This window comes from Xenopus laevis, chromosome 2S (genome assembly GCF_017654675.1).
Source record: "Xenopus laevis strain J_2021 chromosome 2S, Xenopus_laevis_v10.1, whole genome shotgun sequence".
Taxonomy (NCBI): domain Eukaryota; kingdom Metazoa; phylum Chordata; class Amphibia; order Anura; family Pipidae; genus Xenopus; species Xenopus laevis.
In genome coordinates, this window is record NC_054374.1 from 6198646 (window position 1) to 6219648 (window position 21003).

The 21003-nt window shown below is 41.2% G+C and overlaps 1 protein-coding gene across 5 annotated transcripts in view; it reads left to right on the forward strand.

Annotated features, from left to right (window-relative positions):
• Positions 1–21003, forward strand: part of abr.S (ABR, RhoGEF and GTPase activating protein S homeolog) — a 225708-nt gene that overhangs the window by 126621 nt on the left and 78084 nt on the right. For 4 of the 5 annotated variants that reach the window (NM_001094131.1, XM_041583185.1, XM_041583186.1 and 1 more), the window contains 3 exon segments: positions 2600–2785; positions 6673–6780; positions 9592–9652. In NM_001094131.1, the coding sequence (NP_001087600.1) occupies positions 2600–2785; positions 6673–6780; positions 9592–9652 (355 nt within the window). 5 annotated transcript variants of the gene reach the window in all.

Here is a 21003-nt window from a genome sequence, read left to right on the forward strand (position 1 = left end):
AATGGGATAAAATGACAATACAAGTGGAACAGCAAATTGTTTTATGCTTCCAAGGCAATTGCTTGTTTAATAGAGACCAATACAAGAAATCCTCTGCACTCAACCCATAAGCAAAATATTTTAATATTATAAGACATTGAGACATTTTGTGCCTTGAGCTTGTTTAATCCTTTCTGTGCTGTAGATGGTTAAATTGCAGTTAAACTATTTACAGTAACTGCTGGGCAAATGAAATGTCCTATTTCTTTACAAAAAAGAAAGGTGTGTGTGGAAAAAATACAATGGGAAGTATCATGTTTTTCTTTTTTGCCCAAAGGAGATCTGCCCATTTACCACTGATGTTTCCCCTTCTAATATTCCATCAAGTTCTTAAACCTACCACCACACCCCTGCAGTCATAGAAAAGAGGATCTCTCTGTCTGTCTATTATCCATCTATAATCTATCTGTCTGTCTGTTTATATCTATCATCTATCTATCTCCATCCATCCACTATCTATATGTCTGTCTGTCTCCATCCACTATCTATCCATCCATCTATCCTCTCTCCTCTCTAATCTATCTATCCATCTCTCTAGCTATCCATCTCTCTATCATCTATCTCTCTATCATCTCCCCTCTATCCTCTCTCTATCATCTATCTCTATCATCCCTCTCTATCATCTATCTCTCTATCATCTATCCCCTCTCATCTACCCTCTCTCCTCTATCCTCTATCTATCCATCTCTCTCTCTATCCATCTCTCGCTCTATCCATCTCTCGCTCTATCCATCTCTCGCTCTATCCATCTCTCGCTCTATCCATCTCTCGCTCTATCCATCTCTCGCTCTATCCATCTCTCGCTCTATCCATCTCTCGCTCGCTCTATCCATCTCTCGCTCGCTCTATCCATCTCTCGCTCGCTCTATCCATCTCTCGCTCGCTCTATCCATCTCTCGCTCGCTCTATCCATCTCTCGCTCGCTCTATCCATCTCTCGCTCGCTCTATCCATCTCTCGCTCGCTCTATCCATCTCTCGCTCGCTCTATCCATCTCTCGCTCGCTCTATCCATCTCTCGCTCGCTCTATCCATCTCTCGCTCGCTCTCTCTCTATATCATCTCTCGCTCTCTCTCTCTCATCTCTCTCTCTCTCTCTCTCTCTCTCTCTCTCTCTCTCTCTCATCTATCTCTCTATCTACCCCTCTATCATCTACCCTCTCTCCTCTATCTATTCATCTCTCTCTCTCTACCCATCTCTCTCTTTCTCTCTCTCTCTCTCTATCCATCTCTCTATCTCTATCCATCTCTCTATCATCTATCTCTCTATCTATGTAATCTACCTATCTGTCTATATCCATCTATCCTTTCTCTCTCTCTCTCTGCTCTCTTAGGGGTATATTTATCAAAGAGTGAAGTTAATAGTGAAATTCCGCCACTAGAGTGAAATTCCGCAGCTCTTAATTCATTTCTATGGGATTTTTATAGGCGTATTTATCAAAGGGTGAACTTTCACTTTCACCCATTGATAAATACGCCTTTCAAAATCCCATAGAAATGAATTAAGAGCTGCGGAATTTCACTCTAGTGGCGGAACTTCACTCTTTGATAAATTTACCCCAAAGAGAGAGAGAGAGAGCGAAACAGTTGGGGAACGACATGGCAAAATGGAAAGGAATGGAAAGTTGTGTGTCAGAAGCTAGACATAATACAGGCAGAGTTGGAGCTGATAATAACATCTGATCTGTATATTATATGAATATTTGCCATCTGACACCCCTTGCATTTTCATCTGACAAGGTACAGTTGGGCTTGTTTGGGTCTTATGGATGTTGATTTATAGAAACAAGCAACCCTCTGGCATGATCTGGTTTTACATTACAGCATGGAGGGTCAGATTGTGCTGCATCCCACAAAATCTCATGCTGTCACATGCACTTCGGTGGCAAGATTTTGTGGGACAGATAAATCAATCTAACCCATGAAGATCAACCCTAAAGTTGTGCATACATGTATAGGTATTGGACCCATTATCCAGAATGCTTGGGAGCTGGTCTTTCTGTTATTTGGCTCTTCATACCTTAAGTCTGCTAGAAAATCATATAAACATTAAATAAACCCAATAAGCTGGTTTTGCTTCCAATAAGGATTAATTATATCTTAGTTGGGATCAAGTACAAGATACTGTTTTATTACTACAGAGAAAAAGGAAATTATTTTTTAAACTTTAGATTATATGCTTATAATAGAGTCTATGGGAGAAGGCTTTTCTGTAATTCGAAGCTTTCTGGATAACGCGATAATGGATCCCATACCTGTTCTGATAAACTGTTCAAAATTGTTCCGACTAGCACCCGGGGAGTATCCGTAGATAGTGGTTAGTTCACAGAACTAGCGGATTTAAAAAGATTGTCTGCCTTTGAACCATAAGAATACCACAAAAACATTCCTGGAATCTCGTAGCAAAGCAATGTTAACATTATCGTACACTGCAATGAGAAAAGTTTGGACCCAGTATATTTATGTGGTTAATTAGTCCATTTCCTTATTATCCATTTTGCATAAGGATTATTATTTTTGCAGTATACAAGCACCTGAACTGTATATATGTTTTGCTTTCAGCCAATGAAGCCTCTGAAGGCCACGGCCAGCACTTCCCAGCCTGTGCTAACCTTGCAGCAAATAAATGATATTTTTTACAAGATTGAAGACATCTATCAGATGCACAAGGATTTCTATGACAAACTATGTCCCATTGTGCAGCAGTTTGACAACACGACAACTGTAGGACACCTCTTCCAGAAGCTGGTAAGTCTTTAGAATGTTTCACTTTCCAACTGCACCTCTAGCTTCACATCTTGCCCTGCCATATAAGGATTTTTTTTATAAAGTAGATCCATTTCTTTGTTGGGTGGCCAAATGATTGTATTACAATGACCGGGAATAGGGGCTGTTGGGACAAGGATCAACGTCAAGAGCTCATGTGGTTCTCAATCTGATGTTAAAATCAAACCTGCCCAATAGACAACTTATAAGGTCCCCATAGACTCAAAGATTTGGTGAACGACCGATTTTAGTGCAATCCAACCAATCCGTCAAATTATCGTGAAGTTTGTGGGAATCGAGCAATCGTGCATGTTTGCAGGGCCAAGCAGGCAGCTCCCCTCAGTTTTCCTGGCAATATCGCTTGGAATGGTCTTTTTAGTTGACGGACAAATCATACATTTAAACGATCTTTTCAAGATAATCTTGCTCTCACGATAACGAAAAGATCTTTTAAAAGTCTTTACATCAATGGCCAGCTTAAATCGTTTTTGGGCAGATCTCTAGCCCATGTACATACAAAATAATGTTTAGCCATGTATGTACATGGGCTAAATAAACAACAAATCCACTTATTTCACTTCAACAAGTCTGCTACTGGTTTATTTCTACATTGGATACGGGACCTTTTGGGCAGGAGAAAGTCATTCAGTTTAAGCACCTGAGGAAAGGGGCCCTAAAAGGAAAGGGACTCGCTCTAAAAGGAAAGGGGCCCTGAAAGGGACTCACTCTAAAAGGAAAGGGGCCGTACAAGGAAAGGGGCCGTAAAAGGAAAGGGACTCACTCTAAAAGGAAAGGGGCCGTACAAGGAAAGGGGCCGTAAAAGGAAAGGGACTCGCTCTAAAAGGAAAGGGGCTCACTCTAAAGCTCCCCATAGACGCGGCAATTCTTCTTGCTGAACGACCGATTTTAGGGAAGCCCGACCGATCCTTCGAAATTATCGTGCGGTTAGTGGGATTCGAACGATCGTACATCTTACGATTTTTCGGCCAACATCTGTCAGGAAATAGATCGGCCAGGTCAAAAAAATCTTTGCCGGTCCCAGTGCAATGTATCTATGTTTGCAGGGCCAAGCAGGCAGCTCCCCTTTGTTTTCCTGCCAAATTGGTCTTTTTAGTTGATGGTAAATTCGTACGATCGTTCAGAGATAATCGTTGTCTCAGGATCTGATCTTTTAAAAATCTCAACATCTATGGCCAGCTTAAAAGGAAAGGGGCTCACTCTAAAAGGAAAGGGGCTCTAAAACGAAACAGGCCCTAAAAGGAAAGGGGTACAGGTTTTTGGGCAGAAGAGAACTGTGGGCATCTGGCTTGCTGGTTGGATTGGGCTACCTCACCTCTGGGCTCCACTATAGAATACAGTCTGTGTTGTTCTTTGTTTGTCTGCATTTTGTTATTATTAACATATTCAAAAAGCAGGTTAATTATTTGAATCTCCTTTATCCAGTCTGTAGAGGTATGTTTCTCTACTTTTAGCAATCTACCAGCAATCATTCTTCAAAACTATTAACCTGACTGCTGACTAAGCACCACAAGAGCTCACGTGCCACATATATTATTAATAGTGGTCAGGGCCGGCGTTTGTATTGTTTGACCCGTGCCTCTGCACCAAGTGCGGCATTATAAAGGCAGGTACGAGACCTCTCATCTTGCTGCCATATAAGACTCTTATAAAAATGCTGATGTTGTTATAAAATATCAGATGTGAGTGGGAAGAGATACTTCATTATGTAAACTGGTTTTCTTTCCCACTATGATATTTCTCAGTGGGCAATAATTTCTTTCGGGCCTGGCCTAGGGTTGCCACCTTTTCTGAAAAAAAATATATCGGCCCTCCTATATTCTTACCATTTTCTCCTATTAATAACATCAAGCATCATTTTACCGGCCAAGTTACAAGAGACGGGTATATTTATCAAAGAGTGAAGTTAGAGATCGCCACAGTCCTCTAGAGTGAGATTCGACCACTCTCCATTCATTTCTATGGGATTTTGAAAGGCTTATTTATCAAAGGATGAACTTTCACTTTCACCCATTGATAAATACTCTTTTAAATATCCCATAGAAATGAATGGAGAGTGGCGGAATTCACTCCAGAGTCCATTTTTTGGAACCCGCAACCTGCAATCCGCAACCGTACCCGCTTGGACCCACTTCCGACCCGCAAGTACCTTATCCGCAACCCGGACCTGCGACCCGTTGACCATCAAGAATCAGGAAGTGCTGTCATTGTAAACTGGAAGTGACATCATCGCAAGTAGGCGTGATCAGAAAAAAAAGGAGTAAAAATCGCTATTGAGAAGACCTGCGGCCCGACCCACAAACCTGCAGAACCGCCGACCTGCGTCTATTCCCGCACCCGGAACTTCTATCCGCAACCCATTTGTTATACACCTGGCCCGACTGGACCCAGGACCAGCTGCGCAGATAAAAAAAACATTTTTTTGAAGGAAATAATAATTGAAAAAACTAGATGGGCTCCTGGGGTAGCCTTCTCATTAATCCACAGATATCCTCCAGTTCCTATAAAATCTTTCTTGAATTTCCCTTTCCTATGGGCGACCCACATCATTCCAGAAACATTTACCCTTTATGTTTCCCTGTTGTTCCCCTTCATTCACACAATAAGGGGCCGATTCACAAAGGGTCGAATATCGAGGGTTAATTAACCCTCGATATTCGACTGGGAATTAAAATCCTTCGACTTCGAATATCGAAGTCGAAGGATTTTAGCGCAAATAGTACGATCGAACGATCGAAGGATTATTCCTTAGATCGAACGATAAAATCCTTCGAATCGAACGATTCGAAGGATTTTAATCCAACGATCGAAGGAATATCCTTCGATCAAAAAAACTCAGGAAAGCCTATGGGGACCTTCCCCATAGGCTAACATTGGGTTCGGTAGCTTTTAGATGGTGAACTAGGGGGTCGAAGTTTTTTCTTAAAGAGACAGTACTTAGACTATCGAATGGTCGAATAGTCGAACGATTTTTAGTTCGAATAGTTCGATTCGAAGTCGTAGTCGCAGATCGTAGTAGCCCATTCGATGGTCGAAGTAGCCCAAAAAACACTTCGAAATTCGAAGTTTTTTTTACTTCGAATCCTTCACTTGAAGTTAGTGAATCAGCCCCTAAGTGTTTTACTACAGGTTTTGAGAAGCAATCGGGGAGAATTGCCTCCTGTTATTGTTATACTACTGAATGTAAAGGAACCTGAAACTTGCAGCCTCCCCTTTGGGATAAATAAAGGGATATTTGGGAAGGTCATTGTGTCTCCACATACTAATAAACAGGAATGATTATATTTCTGCCTATAGAGGAGCAGATATATTGATTCTTTAGCAGATCTCTACGGAGTTTTAACATTACACAACTGCACTGCGTATAAATTGTTTAGAATTATTCAAAAACATGTCAATTCATTTGTACAAGGGAATTCTGACCTTTTAAAAGCATATTTTTATGCCAAAATGTACCATTTTAGATTAAGGGTAGTTGTTATACTATAGTTCCGTTAGTAAAACATGTATCGGTGCAACTGTCATATATTTTCTTTATTTTAATGGGAAATGTCATTTTTTTTTTTTTAAAATTTAAAACATTATTATTGGGCTCTGTGAGGGTTGCAATTCGCAGGAGATAAAACATTTCATAGGCTTTTGTGGCTCCCAGGCCTGTCTTAAACCATTGCCCAAATCGGTTGCCATAGAAACGGGGTAAGATTCTAGTTCAGAGGCTGAATGAATGACTTCATTTTATGGTTGTTGTTATTATTGTGATTTGTCCAGGGAACTGAAGGAATTTGTGCATGTTATACACAAAATGTTTCATGACTGACCCCCTGCCCTTTGTCTCCCCTTTTATCTTACAGGCCAGTCAGCTGGGGGTGTACAAGGCCTTTGTGGATAATTACAAATTTGCTTTGGAGACGGCAGAGAAATGCGGCCAGTCCAACATCCATTTCTTTAAAATCTCCGAGGTGAGGACGGGTCACCCACCACTTAACCCTGCAATCACTGTGTGAGCCACATTAACCCTCCCTCTAATAAACAAGCACCAGGGGATTTCCATCACAACTCTACATTTTGCCCTATTTCGGTCAAGTCAGATTTGTACGATTTATTAAAGAGGATCGGGGCCCAAAATCTGTTTTTTTGGTATAGAAAACTAAGTTCTATTAAACGTTCGTTACATTGTTTTCCAGCGGTTAAAAGGTTAATGTAATTACGATTAAAATTTAGATTTAATTTCCCTTTCTGTCCTCTGGTCTAGCAGGTCTTATGCTACATTGTTTTAGTAGTCAGAATGAGCAGTGCAGAGAATATAATCAGCCAGACACACAGAGGAAACGGACCCTGCGTCTCCAGGGGGGCACAGGTGGTAGAGGGCCCCATGATGCCCAAATAATGAGCGATTTCAACATATATTAGTAAAACGAGACTATCTATGTATATGTTGGGGGCCCTAAAATTTATTTGCTGTGGGGCCCAGTAATATATAGTCAAAGGAGAAAAACAGCTGGCAATCACAGATCCCACAAACAGGTTTATAAAAAAAAAAAACTAGGGATGCACTAAATCCACTATTTTGGATTCGGCCGAACCCCCGAATCCTTCAAGAAAGATTCGGCCAAATACCGAACCAAATCCGACTCCTTATTTGCATATGCAAATTGGGGTGGGAGGGGGAAAACATTTTTTACTTCCTTGTTTTGTGACAAAATGTCACGTGATTTCCCTCCTCACCCCTAATTTCCATGTGCAAATTCAGATTCGGTTTGGACAGGCAGAAGAATCCTGCTGAAAAAGGCCTAATCCCAAACCGTATCTTGGATTCGCTGCATCCCTAAAAAAAACTGAAAACTTTATTTTAGAGCAAAAAATCAAAACCTAGCCTTACGCTTTTTGTGCCGTCCAGCACTTAATTATAGGCCAATACAATATATTTACTCCACGGCCAGACAGAAAGTACTTTTAATAGCATCCATATTTACATATACATTTTTAGAAAATAATTTTTTTGAATTAGAATTGCAGCACATTTGTCATGTGACTTGTGCTCTGATAAAGTTCAGTCACTCTTTACTGCTGTGCTGCAAGTTGGAGTGATATTACCCCCTCCCTTTTCCCCCAGCAGCCAAACAACAGAACAATGGGAAGGTAACCAGATAGCAGCTCCCTAACACAAGATAACAGCTCCCTGGTAGATCTAAGAACACTCAAGAGTAAAATCCAGGTCCCACTGAGACACGTTCAGTTACATTGAGTAGGAGAAACAACAGCCTGCCAGAAAGCAGTTCCATCCTAAAGTGCTGGCTCTTTCTGAAATCACATGACCAGGCAAAATGACCTGAGATGCACCTACACACCAATATTACAACTAAATACACTTGCTGGTTCAGAGATGACATTTTATATTGTACAGTGAATTCTTTGCAGTGTAAACAGTGTCATTTAGAAATAAAAAATACATCATAAAAATCATGACAGAATCCAGTGAACATTTGATTGTATTCCCACCTTTTAGTCGCTCCATTACAAACATTACCTTTACTTTTTTACAGTCTACTTTTTAGATGTTTCCACACAATGATGGAGTGCTCTAACCTTGCGTAATGGATCCCTTAGGACCAGGCGCTTGTACAGTGTTAAATCCTCCCTGCCGCGGGTTACAAGTTCAATATAACAGTCCAATACACTGCAGCACACTGTCGAATAAACGATTGCTTAGAAAGGTGAATTTATTGGCTCATAATTTAGAGCAGACAATAAAAATGGGAACTTTTCGGGCCTCGCAGGAGGCTTGATAAAGGGTCCTGCGAGGCCCGAAACGTTCCCATTTTTATTGTCTGCTCTAAATTATGAGCCAATAAATTCACCTTTCTAAGCAATCGTTTATTCTACAGTGTATTGGACTATTACTTTTTAGATGTTGACACGTATAAGACAAGCAACTTATGCTCAGGGGAAGGAGACTTATTGTAGGGGATGCAGTATCGGCATCCAGTAATGAATGGCTTGTAGTTATGTCAGTGTATAGGATGGGGAATAAACTGAAGGTCATTTAGAAAATGGATCCGATATCTGAGACGTCTTTACCGCTCTATCATTGATCCTGCTCAGGTTTCGGAAAACAATGTACTTTCTGCCCTTAGCACAAAGGGTTTAAAGAGTGAAATAACAGCATGCTCTTGGGGGTAAGCACCTCAACAAGAGCCATCACTAAGGGGCAGATTTATTAAAGGGTGAAATGGTAAATTAGAATTCGAATATTTTTTTTATTTTTTGGTGTCAAAATTCACACATTCGAATTGAATCCCCCTATTCGAATGTCAATGTATCACAACTCAATCATGGAAACAGTCAAAATTAGAATATTGATGTTCATGTACAAGTCAATGGCAGAGGTCTGTTGAGCCATTTGGAGTTGTTCATAGCCTTCCTGACATTCAAATTTTTTTCAGAGAGAAAACTCGAATCAAATTTTCTGATCGTTCCTATTCGATCGAATATTAGACGTTCAAATTGTTTCTTAACCTCCATTCGATGTTGGAGTATATTCGAATTTATTAGAGTAAAAAGAAAAATTCTCATCAATTCGAAATTCCACCTTTGATGAATCTGCCACTAGATGAGCTTTAATGGTGGTCTCTGAAGGCAATATTCAACGCAGAGCAGGCTCTTTCCATTTCAGTCAGTAGAACAGTATATCGCCACATTTATTTATTTTAATTTAGTGTTGCCATATTTCCGGTTACCTTCCCCTTTCTGAATGGAGTTTTCTTTTTCAGGATCTGAAAGTGAAAGGGCCCAAGGAGTCAAAGGAACAGCCTCGGTCTGTTACCATGGAAGGTACCAATATTATCCTGTTATTCTCTTTTTCCATTATTCCATTATTTTAAATGCAGTTTTGCATTTTCAAAAACTGCCTATATAATTGAGCTTTTACTAAGGCTGGAACTACACGATGCGTCTTCTTGAGATCCGACGCGCTGAGAGGAAGCGCATGCGAGAAGACGTGTTGCTTGCATCTGACTACACGACTCTTGGATGAAGGCGCAACGTGCACAGTTCGCATCCGACAGACGCACGTGTAGTTCAGCCTAAAGGGGGACAAGATGCAAAATAAAAGAAAGTGGGTGCAAAAGCCTCAGTGCATCTTGTTCTTTATATTTTCTCTGCCACTGTCAGGGGCAGATGTTTGCCCCCCATTATATAGAGTGCAAGTTGTGTCCTGAAAGTGAATAGCATGCCCTTGTGTTGGAGAGACCTATGCCTTGCACCCTTTACGCACTCCGCCCGCTATTAATAAATGAGCAGTGTATATTATCGTGTAGGGAATTGAGGGAGTGCATGCATGAAATACGTTTCCTCAAGGTCATTTTGTGTCATTTTTTTTGGCCTGCGACTATTTCATATTAGTCCCCTGACCTGTAAATACCGATCGTTAAACTTGCAGCCTCTCCAGCAAATCTGAATTCATAATAAAAGATGCCTCCACCCAGTGGCATAACTAGATGTTACTGGGCCCCACAGCAAATTAATTTTAGGGCCCCCAACATAGCCAGAGATTGTCCTTTTTTATCAATAAATCTTAAAATTGCTCATCAATTTGGGCCTCATGGGGCCCCCTATACCCCCTGAGCCCCCCCTGCAGCCGCAGGGTCTGCTTCCTCTGTAGTTACGCCCCTGCCTCCACCCTTTCCGTCTCCCTATATTTTGTGCTATGACTTTCCGTAACGTCATAGTTAGTTTGCCTTTCGTCCCCTCTCATTAGGGTTTATTGGTGTAATGAGTTGACGGTGTTGATCTCTGAGACCTCTGTATCTGTTGCTCTCGCTCTTTTCATTTACACGCTCCGGTGAGTCTCAAATTGATTTCGGCACAGTGGGGGACAAGCTGTTGTTGCTAGGCTTAGAAAGGAAAAACAGCATCTTCACTAAATGCCTGTTTAAAATGCCAGCGTTGTCTACTCCTCCCTTCCTTGCTCCACCTCCTGGTCCCTCCCTCCTCTCCCCATTGCATGGTGTGTGGGTGCCTGTATGTTAGCCGGGTGCTGTTGTGCTGGAGACAACACATAGGCTTGTGCCGGCAAGTGATGGGAAGTCAAGCGAGTCATGGCTGTATGCTGGGGACATGGAAATTCTGTTGATCTTCCGGCTTTGCTGTAATTGCACCTATAGTAAGGCTGATCTTCTCTTCTGCATGTTGTGAGCTTGCATGTGCCTTTGTGCTGCTTTTAACCATTGCTCCGGTTATTTGTGTTTCACATTTCATTCATGCCCGTGCTCATTTTATTTCAGCTTCGGTCCCTTCTGTTGAGTTTATCCTGCACAGCAGCTGGAGGATAGTGCTAATCTGCCCGCTTTATAGCCTGAGCTTTGCTGCCAGTAAAAGTACAATATCTTGCGAGCCCCTTTTATTGTTCGTAAAATCAATTTGCTGTCTGGCCAGAGTTATCCCCGGGGGTGAAGCTCACACGGTGCCTCTCTGTGTTTGTGAAGCTTCGCTCATCACCTTTAAGAAGAAGTATATCCTATTTGCCTTTATATTGCTTTTATATTGCGCTTCCTAGATAATGGCAGTGGTTAATGCTTTTAGCTGCTCTCTTTAGTGAAGCTTCTCAGTGGAACGACTCCGTTCTGGATGCCTTTAATCCATTACCAGCCGTGTCTCCCCCATCTCCGCTGCCAGTGGTTTGATGGAGTCTTTGCCGTCTGCATGTGGATCAAGCGTAAATGATTGCTGGGGATTTATGATACCTGCCCTGTAGGGTTGCCACCTGGCCAGTATTTTACCGGTCTGGCCAGTAAAAATGATGGTGACCTCAATGTTCTTAATAGGGAAAAAAGCTAAATATATAGGAAGGCCGGTATTTTTTTCCAGAAAAGGTGGCAACCCTAATGCCCTGTGCCAAGGGGTGTAGAAGTCTGGGTTGGAATCCCTGCACAACTAAACGCTGGTTGGACAATGAAGAGCCCAACATATAGGTCACACACTCAACAATAGACAGAGAAAAGCACTAACATGATTTAGCCTGTGACCCCTATCCTTATTTATATGCACTATGCTATGACCTTGGGTACGCCCCTCTTTCCTTTCATATCCCTAAGCTATAAATTAAATAAGATCCGCTAAAACTGTGCTCTCAGCATTTCAGCCTAATTAAGGGTATGGGGGAAGTTTCTATCCGTCTATTGTAGAAATTGTCACACTTCATCAATCAATGCCGTGTTATTCTACTGGTTTGTGTTCATGTTTCCAGCCAAGGAAAGCGATTGTTTCTCGGGATAGTTCTTCCCCAAGAGGAGTAATTAGTGAGTGTGTGCGGATGGGAATATTAGAGGAAATATATAAATCCTGCAGCAGTTTTTATTCATTGACATTAGTTTGTTTCCAGCTAAAGCTTCAGCGAGCACTTTATGTTACGATGAAAGGATATCCATTATCCCTGTATGTCGCCCTTTAACCTTTATGTAGTGCCAAATGATACACGTGTTGCACTTTTTCACATGGAGCAAGTGTAGTTTATACTGTACTAATAAAAGTTCCCCATGATTTATCAAGCATTTATAATAATAGAAGCAGTAGTATAACACACAGCTGTGTTGCGGCCCTCCAGAATTCAGGCTGGTGGGTTCCCTGTTGGGCTTGATAGGCCAGTAGTGCATTCACCAATAGAGCCACTGATAGGAGACTCTCTGGACTCCAGGGAGGGCAGCAATCCTCTGTCTGTAGCTGGACTCTGGCTTTAAAAGAAAACTATAACCCTGAACAATGTGGGGCTCTATAAAATTTATTACATAAAACAGCTCGTATGTAAAACCCTGCTTCATGTAAATAAACCATTTGCATAATAATATACTTTTTGAGTAGTATGTGCCGTTGGGTAATCATAAATAGAAAATCGCCATTTTAAAAAATAAGGGCCACCCCCTGGGATTGTAGGATTCACGGTGCACACAAACAAATCATACATGTAAGGTCACATTAGCCAATTAACAGACAGAGTTTTGCTTCCACACTTCTTCCTGTTACAGTTAGAGCTGCAGTATTTCTGGTCAGGTGATCTCTTCCTGTTACAGTTAGAGCTGCAGTATTTCTGGTCAGGTGATCTCTTCCTGTTACAGTTAGAGCTGCAGTATTTCTGGTCAGGTGATCTCTTCCTGTTACAGTTAGAGCTGCAGTATTTCTGGTCAGGTGATCTCTTCCTGTTACAGTTAGAGCTGCAGTATTTCTGGTCAGGTGATCTCTTCCTGTTACAGTTAGAGCTGCAGTATTTCTGGTCAGGTGATCTCTTCCTGTTACAGTTAGAGCTGCAGTATTTCTGGTCAGGTGATCTCTTCCTGTTACAGTTAGAGCTGCAGTATTTCTGGTCAGGTGATCTCTTCCTGTTACAGTTAGCGCTGCAGTATTTCTGGTCAGGTGATCTCTTCCTGTTACAGTTAGAGCTGCAGTATTTCTGGTCAGGTGATCTCTTCCTGTTACAGTTAGAGCTGCAGTATTTCTGGTCAGGTGATCTCTTCCTGTTACAGTTAGAGCTGCAGTATTTCTGGTCAGGGGATCTCTTCCGAATCCTGAATTCGGTGCATCCCTATGTTAATGGCAGAGGTCCGTTGAGTGATTTGGAGCCTTCCTGACATTCAAGTTTTTTTTCGGAAAAAAATTTGGTTCGCATGTATTGAATAAGATTAGAATTTTCGGGTCGGACCTATTAGATGGAATATTAGACATTCTTATTTTTTACTTAAGCTCCCAGTCGAATTGTGACTATGTTCGAATTAAAAAAATTCACATGAATTCAATATTTGACCTTTGATAAATGGGCTTCCCCAAGTTACTGATCTATCATGCAAATTGTTTTTATTGTTAGTGCTGGATACTGTGACCTGGGAATTCTTTCGACTTTCATAATGAAATGGACAAGCAATAGTGAGTTGAACACAGTTTTAAAATCAGTGGCCCAGTTTTGCAAGAACAGAATATGTGTATAATATGATTTGATAATACAGCACTGGGATAGATTACAATTAGCCCTGGGACTGCAACTCTCACCACCGCTTATAAGTCTAGCTGCTTTGTGGTTTAGGGTCTTGTAGTTTTACCCCCTATAAAACCTTACACCTGAAAAGGTCTGCTTCTGTAGTTACCAACATTTAAACCCAAGCTTTAAATTAACAATCCCTGACGGAAGTCATTCTGGCTAAATAGCAAGTTCTACTGTTCTTCTCTTATAAAATTTAGAGCTTAATAATTAAGAGCTTCAAACTCGTATAGTAACATGCCATTGTCTGGCAGACAGCCATAAGTACAGGCATGGGATACGTTATCCAGAAACCCGCTATCCAGAAAGCTCTGAATTACAGAACAGCCGTCTCCCATAGACTTCAGTTTATTTACAAAATTCAAATAAGCATACGCTTCCCCCTAATATCAGTTGGATTGAAGGTATTATTGGCATATGTGGTTCAGTTATGGGTGCTGACTAGTTCTCCTTAAAGGGATACTCTCATGGGAAAACATGTTTTTTTTTTAAAAAAACACATCAGTTAATAGTGCTGCTCCAGCAGAATTCTGCACTGAAATCCATTTCTCAAAAGAGCAAACAGGTTTTTTATATTCAATTTTGAAATCTGACATGGGGCTAGACATATTGTCAATTTACCAGCTGCTCCCAGTCATGTGACTTGTGCCTGCACTTTGGGATGGAACTACTTTCTGGCAGGCTGTTATTTCTCCTACTTAATGTAACTGAATGCGTCTCAGTGGGATTTGGCTTTTACTATTGAGTGATGTTCTTAGATCTACCAGGCAGCTGTTATCTTGTGTTAGGGAGCTGCTATCTGGTTATCTTCCCATTGTTCTGTTGTTTGGCTGCTGGGGGGGGGGGAAGGGAGGGGGGTGATATCAGTCCAACTTGCAGTAAAGAGTGATTGAAGTTTATCAGAGTACAAGTCACATGACTGGGGCAACTGGGAAGCTGACAATATGTCTAGCCCCATGTCAAATTTCAAAATTAAATATAAAAAATATGTTTGCTATTTCGAAAAATTGATTTCAGTGCAGAATTCTGCTGGAGCAGCACTATTAACTGATGATGAAAAAAAACGTTTTCCCATGACAGTATCCCTTTAAATTTTAGTATGTTGTAGACAGTGGTGATTTTGCTGGTTGCTAGGCCTTAATAACTCTAGCAACCATACCACAGTAAGAATGTCAGAGTGAAAGATGGGTTACAAAGGACTTGGATAGAAAGATAAGTAATAAAAGAATAATAAAAATTAAAGACTTGCAGTCAACCTATTATGTTGGTTTCTGGGGTGAGTGATGCTGTCAATCAGCATTTCATCAGGCAAGAGACTCTGGGGCAAATTCACTAAATGCCGAAGCGCCTAACGCTAGCGTGATTACGCATTTCCGTTAATTCGCCGATTCACTAATGAACGCTGGCGTAAATTCGCTAGTGTTACTTCGCACCCTTACGCCTGGCGAATTTGCGCAACGGACGTAACTACGCAAATTTACTAACGCGCAAATGATTCTGAACGCTACCTTTTACGCCAGACTTCCTTCGCCACCTCAGACCAGGCGAAGTGCAATAGAGTAGATAGGGATTGCTTCAAAAAAAGTTAAAAAATTTTCTAAGTCCCAAAAAACGCTGGTGCTTTTTCACTTTTTATGGGTGATAGGCTGAAAAAGTTCGAAATTTTTTTTGGGGCTCCCCTCCTTCCCCCCTACATTTCCTAACTCATGGCAACTTAACTATACAGTGGGCACATGTGTAGGGCAAAATAAACATTTTATTGAAGGTTTCCCAGGCTTGTGTAGTGATGTTTCATATACCTCCATTGTAACTTCAATTTGGCGCTGTATGCAAATTAACCATCGTTAGCGTAACTTCGCTTTGCCTGGCGAATTAACGCTAGCGCAACTTCGCAACCTTACGATACCCCTGAGCGCAACTTCGGATTTTAGTGAATTTGCGTAGCGCTGGCGAAAATACGCCTGGCGAAGTGCGGCGAAGCGGACGCTGGCGCAACTACGAAACTTCGTGAATTTGCCCCTCTGAATCATTAAAAAATTACAAACCAATAGGAGTGAAGACTAATTAAAAATTCCAGTTCCATAATTTAACCCTTCGAGTGCCTCCCACTGTAAAATCTCTTGCACCAGTGTAAAAATAGCATTATTCTGACGCTGGAGATTCTGTGGCTCTTTTGATCAGTGCCGTCCAGTGTGTTTGTGGGCCTAACCCAACAAACGGATTGATTCTGAAACGTTCAGGGATTTATATACATAATAAATATGATTTTATTAAAGTAGGACACAACCAATTGATCTGAGCTTCCTGTAGGAAGAAAGTGTGAAATATTTATTAGACATTGGCTGTATTATTGGACTCGATTCCAAAACCCATTGCCTGATGGTTTCCACATGACTCATACTGCCCATAAACGACTTCAATTAGCTGCCCTGAAACTATCATAACTCATATTGATTCCCCAGAAAATGTATTCTTGCTAAATGTCCATAAACATTTGAGATCCATTTCTTGAGACACTGATCTTCTGGGTTGGCTCTCTATATAGGGTTTGCTCTAATGGACTCACATATATAAAGGGCAGGAACATTCCTATTTTGCTAAAAGGGGTTGTTCATCTTTGATTTAACTGTTAGTAAGATGTTGAGAGGGATATCCTGAAACAATTTGCAATTGGTTTTCATTTTTTATTATTTATGGTTTTTGACTTATTTAGCTTTTTATTCAGTTTGTATTTTCAGCCAACCGGGTTGGTAGGGTCCAAATTCCCCTAGCAACCATGCATTGATTGGAATATGAATAGGAGAGGCCTGCATAGAAAGAGGAGTAAAAAATAGTAACAATACATATGTAGCCTTAAAGAGCATTATTTTTTTAAATGGGGTCAGTGACCCCCATTTGAAAGCTAGAACGATTCAGAAGAAAAAGGCAAATTACTTAAAAAGTATAACATATAAATAATTAGGGATGCACTGAATCCACAATTTTGGATTCGGCCGAATCCTTCTCGTAAGATTCGGCTGAATACTGAACCACATCCGAATTTGCATATTTTTTACTTGTTTTGTGACCAAAAAGTCACGCAATTTCCCTCCTGCCTCTAATTTGCATATGCAAATTAGGATTCGGTTTGGCAAGGCAGAAGGATTTGGCCAAATCCAAATCCTGCTGAAAAAGGCCGAATCCTGGATTTGGTGCATCCCTATAATAATGGAGACCAATTGCAAAGGTGCTTGGAATCAGATATTCTACAACATACTATACATACCTCAAAGGTGAACCACCCCTTTAAAGGAGAAGGAAAGTTGTATCCCATTTAGGGGTGGCAAATGTTAGGCACCCTGTAGCATCAGCTTATATTACAGCCAGGGAAGCTCATTTTCTGCTGGATAATTAGTGACGAGCCCTAAGCTTAGCTTCTCAACAGCCAATCAGAGCCCACTGAGCATGTGAGTGTCACAGACACTTTCCAAGATGGTGACCCCCTGTGACAAGTTTGAAGTCCTGGATCATTGCTGCTATTGACAAGCTCAAACTTTAGCCTCGTGCAATAAGTTCAGTACATAAAATATGGCATTTTTAGCCACATTCATTTTTAGGGCTTAGTTCTCCTTTAAATACACTGTGGAAAAAACAATCCTTACATAAAGCATTCTGTGTCCTTGGAACTGTTGCACTTGATGATCACATGGAGCAGTTTGCACTTTGCACACAGGGGCACTACTAGTTCACTCCTATAGAACTGATCACTAGTATGGGGCGTGCAAGGGACTTTACACTTACAATACAAATGATTCCCAGTGATCAGCCAAAGGATAATGCTTTCTCAGCAATACTTAAATTAAGATATTACAGCAATTCTGCTTAATAAGGGTTAAAGGGTTAAGCCCCCATAGCTTTTATGTAGCCCATAAACAACCCGATTGGACTCAACTTGGGACTGAATCTTCGGGTGCCGCATGATGCCACTTGAAATTGCAGTAAATGTGCCCCATTTCAGAAATGTACAAAACAATTCAGCAAGTGTAGAAGTTCTGCAAATGTTGTTGTATTTCAGCCTGTGTGTGTTTAAACACATTTTGTGAACTGACTATGTGATTGGTCACACTGTTTTATATAGTGAATAAAGTAGCCCCTCTTGTAAAATATAAGGATATTATAAGTTACCGAGGAGTTTCATGACCATATAAAAGTACGAGGCCGAAGGCCGAGTGTTTTTATACAGGTCATGGAACTCCGAGGTAACTTCTAATATCCTCATATTTTACAACTGGGGGTACTTTATTAATTATAATACATAAATATTAGTGAGTCATGTAACAGAAATGACATCAGAACTCACCGTTTATAACTGATGACATCACTACTCACCGTTTATAAGGATATAATTTACAAAATATTCATAGCTTTTGTGTATTATAATAATATATGTCCGTTCCATATGTCATTATACACTACATAGAATGGAACAGCCGAAGGTCATCTCAATCTGCCACTGATGTAATCACTAAAATGTTATATTAATGTAATCAATACAGTAACTGATTAACAGATCCTTTATTCCTGTATGTGAGGGAACATTATCTCTATACCTGTCAGTTCAGAAAGACCGTTTTCATATCTTTTGCTTTTGTGCAGTGTCTTTATCTGTAGACTAAACGGTAACATATCACAAATCATTTGGGTTACCCCCCCGGCCTCATGTTATTCTTACCAGGTAGAGGCTCTGTTATCCAGAAAGCTCAGAATTATGTGAAGGCCGTCTCACCTAGACTCCATTTTATCCAAATAGTTAAAATGTTTCAAAATTATTTCCTTTTTTTCCTCTGTAATAATAAAACGGTGCCTTGTAGTGATGTGCGGGTCGGGTAAAACCCGACCCTTACCCACCCTCCTTCCACCCGCACCCTCCTTCAACCCGCACCCTCCTTCAGTCTTCCCGACCCTAACCCACCCTCCTTCCCCCCGCACCCTCCTTCCCCCCGCACCCTCCTTCCATCTTCCATTTTTAGACCCGCCCCACCGATGTCACAAAAGGGGCGTGGCGATCAGGCGCGAGTCTATAAAAAAAGGAAGTAGTAAGTCAGAAGCCAACAGTGCAAGGTGGCAGGCGGGGAGAGCAGGAAGAAGAGCTTAACCCGGACCCGCCACCCGCAAAATGGGGGTGCAAAGTCGGGCCAAAACCCACACAACCCGCGGCTAAACCGATCAGCACATCATTAGTGCCTTGTACTTGATCCAAAAAAAAGATAAACAGTGAAACCTCAATTTTACATCCCTTGATTTTATGTTTTCCCTAATTTTACATTGTTGTTTTGTGCTCCCACCTATATATTAGACATACTACATTTCCCTGATTTTATATTTTCCTGGATTTTACAGCATTTTTTTTCTGGTCCAGTCAAAAACGTAAAATGGGGGTTCTACTTTTAATTAATCCTTATTAGAGGCAAAACAAGTATATTGTTTTTTTTTTTTAATGTTTAGGTGATTTTTTAGTAGACTTAAGGTTTAAAGATTCAAATTACAGAAAGATCCATTCTCTGGAAAGTATTCTGGCTAATAGGTACTATATTTACAATTGTTTTCCGAATTATCCATACCCCAAGTCAACATGGGAATCTAGTACACGCCAGGTATGTGACTTCATGCACAATGAAGGAGGCTCTTAATGGAAGATGGAAAGGCTAAAACTAAGTAAGCTTTATCAGAAAGGTCTATATAAATACACCAGTAGCCCCTCAAAGTAATGCTGCTCTGAGTCCTCTGTCAAAAGAAACAGCACATTTCATGGGCTTCTGTATCAGACTTCCTGTTTTCAGTTTAAACCTCCAGGGCTAGGGCTTGAGCATGCTCAGTTTGCTCCTCTCTCCCTCCCTCCTCCCATCCCTGCTGTAATCTGAGCTCAGAGCTGTAAGTGCAGGGAGAGACACAGGCAGGAAGTGATGTCACACCAAGCTTATATGGCAGCTCCTTTCCTAAATAAACAGAGACAATGTCTAGAGCTGTTTACTCAGGTATGGTAAAGCATTCTGCAGAATAAATATAGCATTCTATCTTGCACTATTGTGTCTAATCTGTTGTCAATAAACTGTCTTTGAGCTTTCCTTTGCCTTTAAGGCCCTCATACACGGGCCGATAAAAGCTGCAGACAGACCAAGTCGGAAGCTCATTGGCCTGTGTGTGGGGCCATCCGACGGGCTTCCCCGATCAATATCCGGTCAAAAGTCGCCAGATCTCAATCGAGCAGGTGAAAAAATCCCGTCGGATTGCTGCTGCATCTTTGCGCCTATGCGGTCCTGCGATCCGACCGGCCGTCTCAGATCAATTATTATCCGATCATTGGACCCTAGGGCCCACGATTGGATCAGCCCAATATCGCCCACTTCAATGTGGTCATATCGGGGAGAGATCCGCTTATTTGGTGACATCGCAAAACGAGAGAATCACTGTCTGTGGCCACCTTTAGGCAACGTTGATAAACTTAAAAAAACCTCAACCACTCCCTACTGTCTGAGCTGATAGTAATTAAGTATCATAAGGGAGAAGATTAGATTTTCTGGGCTAATTATGTATTTATCCGCAGGGAAGTCTTGTACGTTCTTGCGTTTCACAATAATTTCGGCTCGGTCACAGACCGGAAACCCGAGATATCTGTGATAATGGCACTGCTCTCCGGTGTATGAGCAATATGTATTTAGCAATGATTTTTTCTTAACCTTTCTTTCCTTAGTTTGCAGTTAATTATCTTTCATTACCGTTGATCCTGGACTGTACCGGGGAACTAGTCAATTAACCCGGTAGAATATATCGTGTCTCAGCAAAGTTTTACGTCACCAGAAATGACTCATTTGCAGCAACATTAATCTCCTTCTGTGGAATTAATCTCCCTTCCTCGGAGACCATTGTCAGTCTGCGAGCTGCAATAAAACCTCTACAAATGACTTGTAATCTTGCCTGGCGCTTCCATTTGATATAACAAGTGCGCTTGTTCCCGACTGGAAACCCGAGACACTGCTCTGGGCACTTGGGATATTTTATTTTATTTCTATTTTATATTCGTGTCCTTGTCCTCTGATTCCTTCACGCTCTCGAGAATACTCCGGCACAAATGATGTTAAAGGGATCCTGTCATCGGAAAACGTTTTTTTTTTCAAAACGC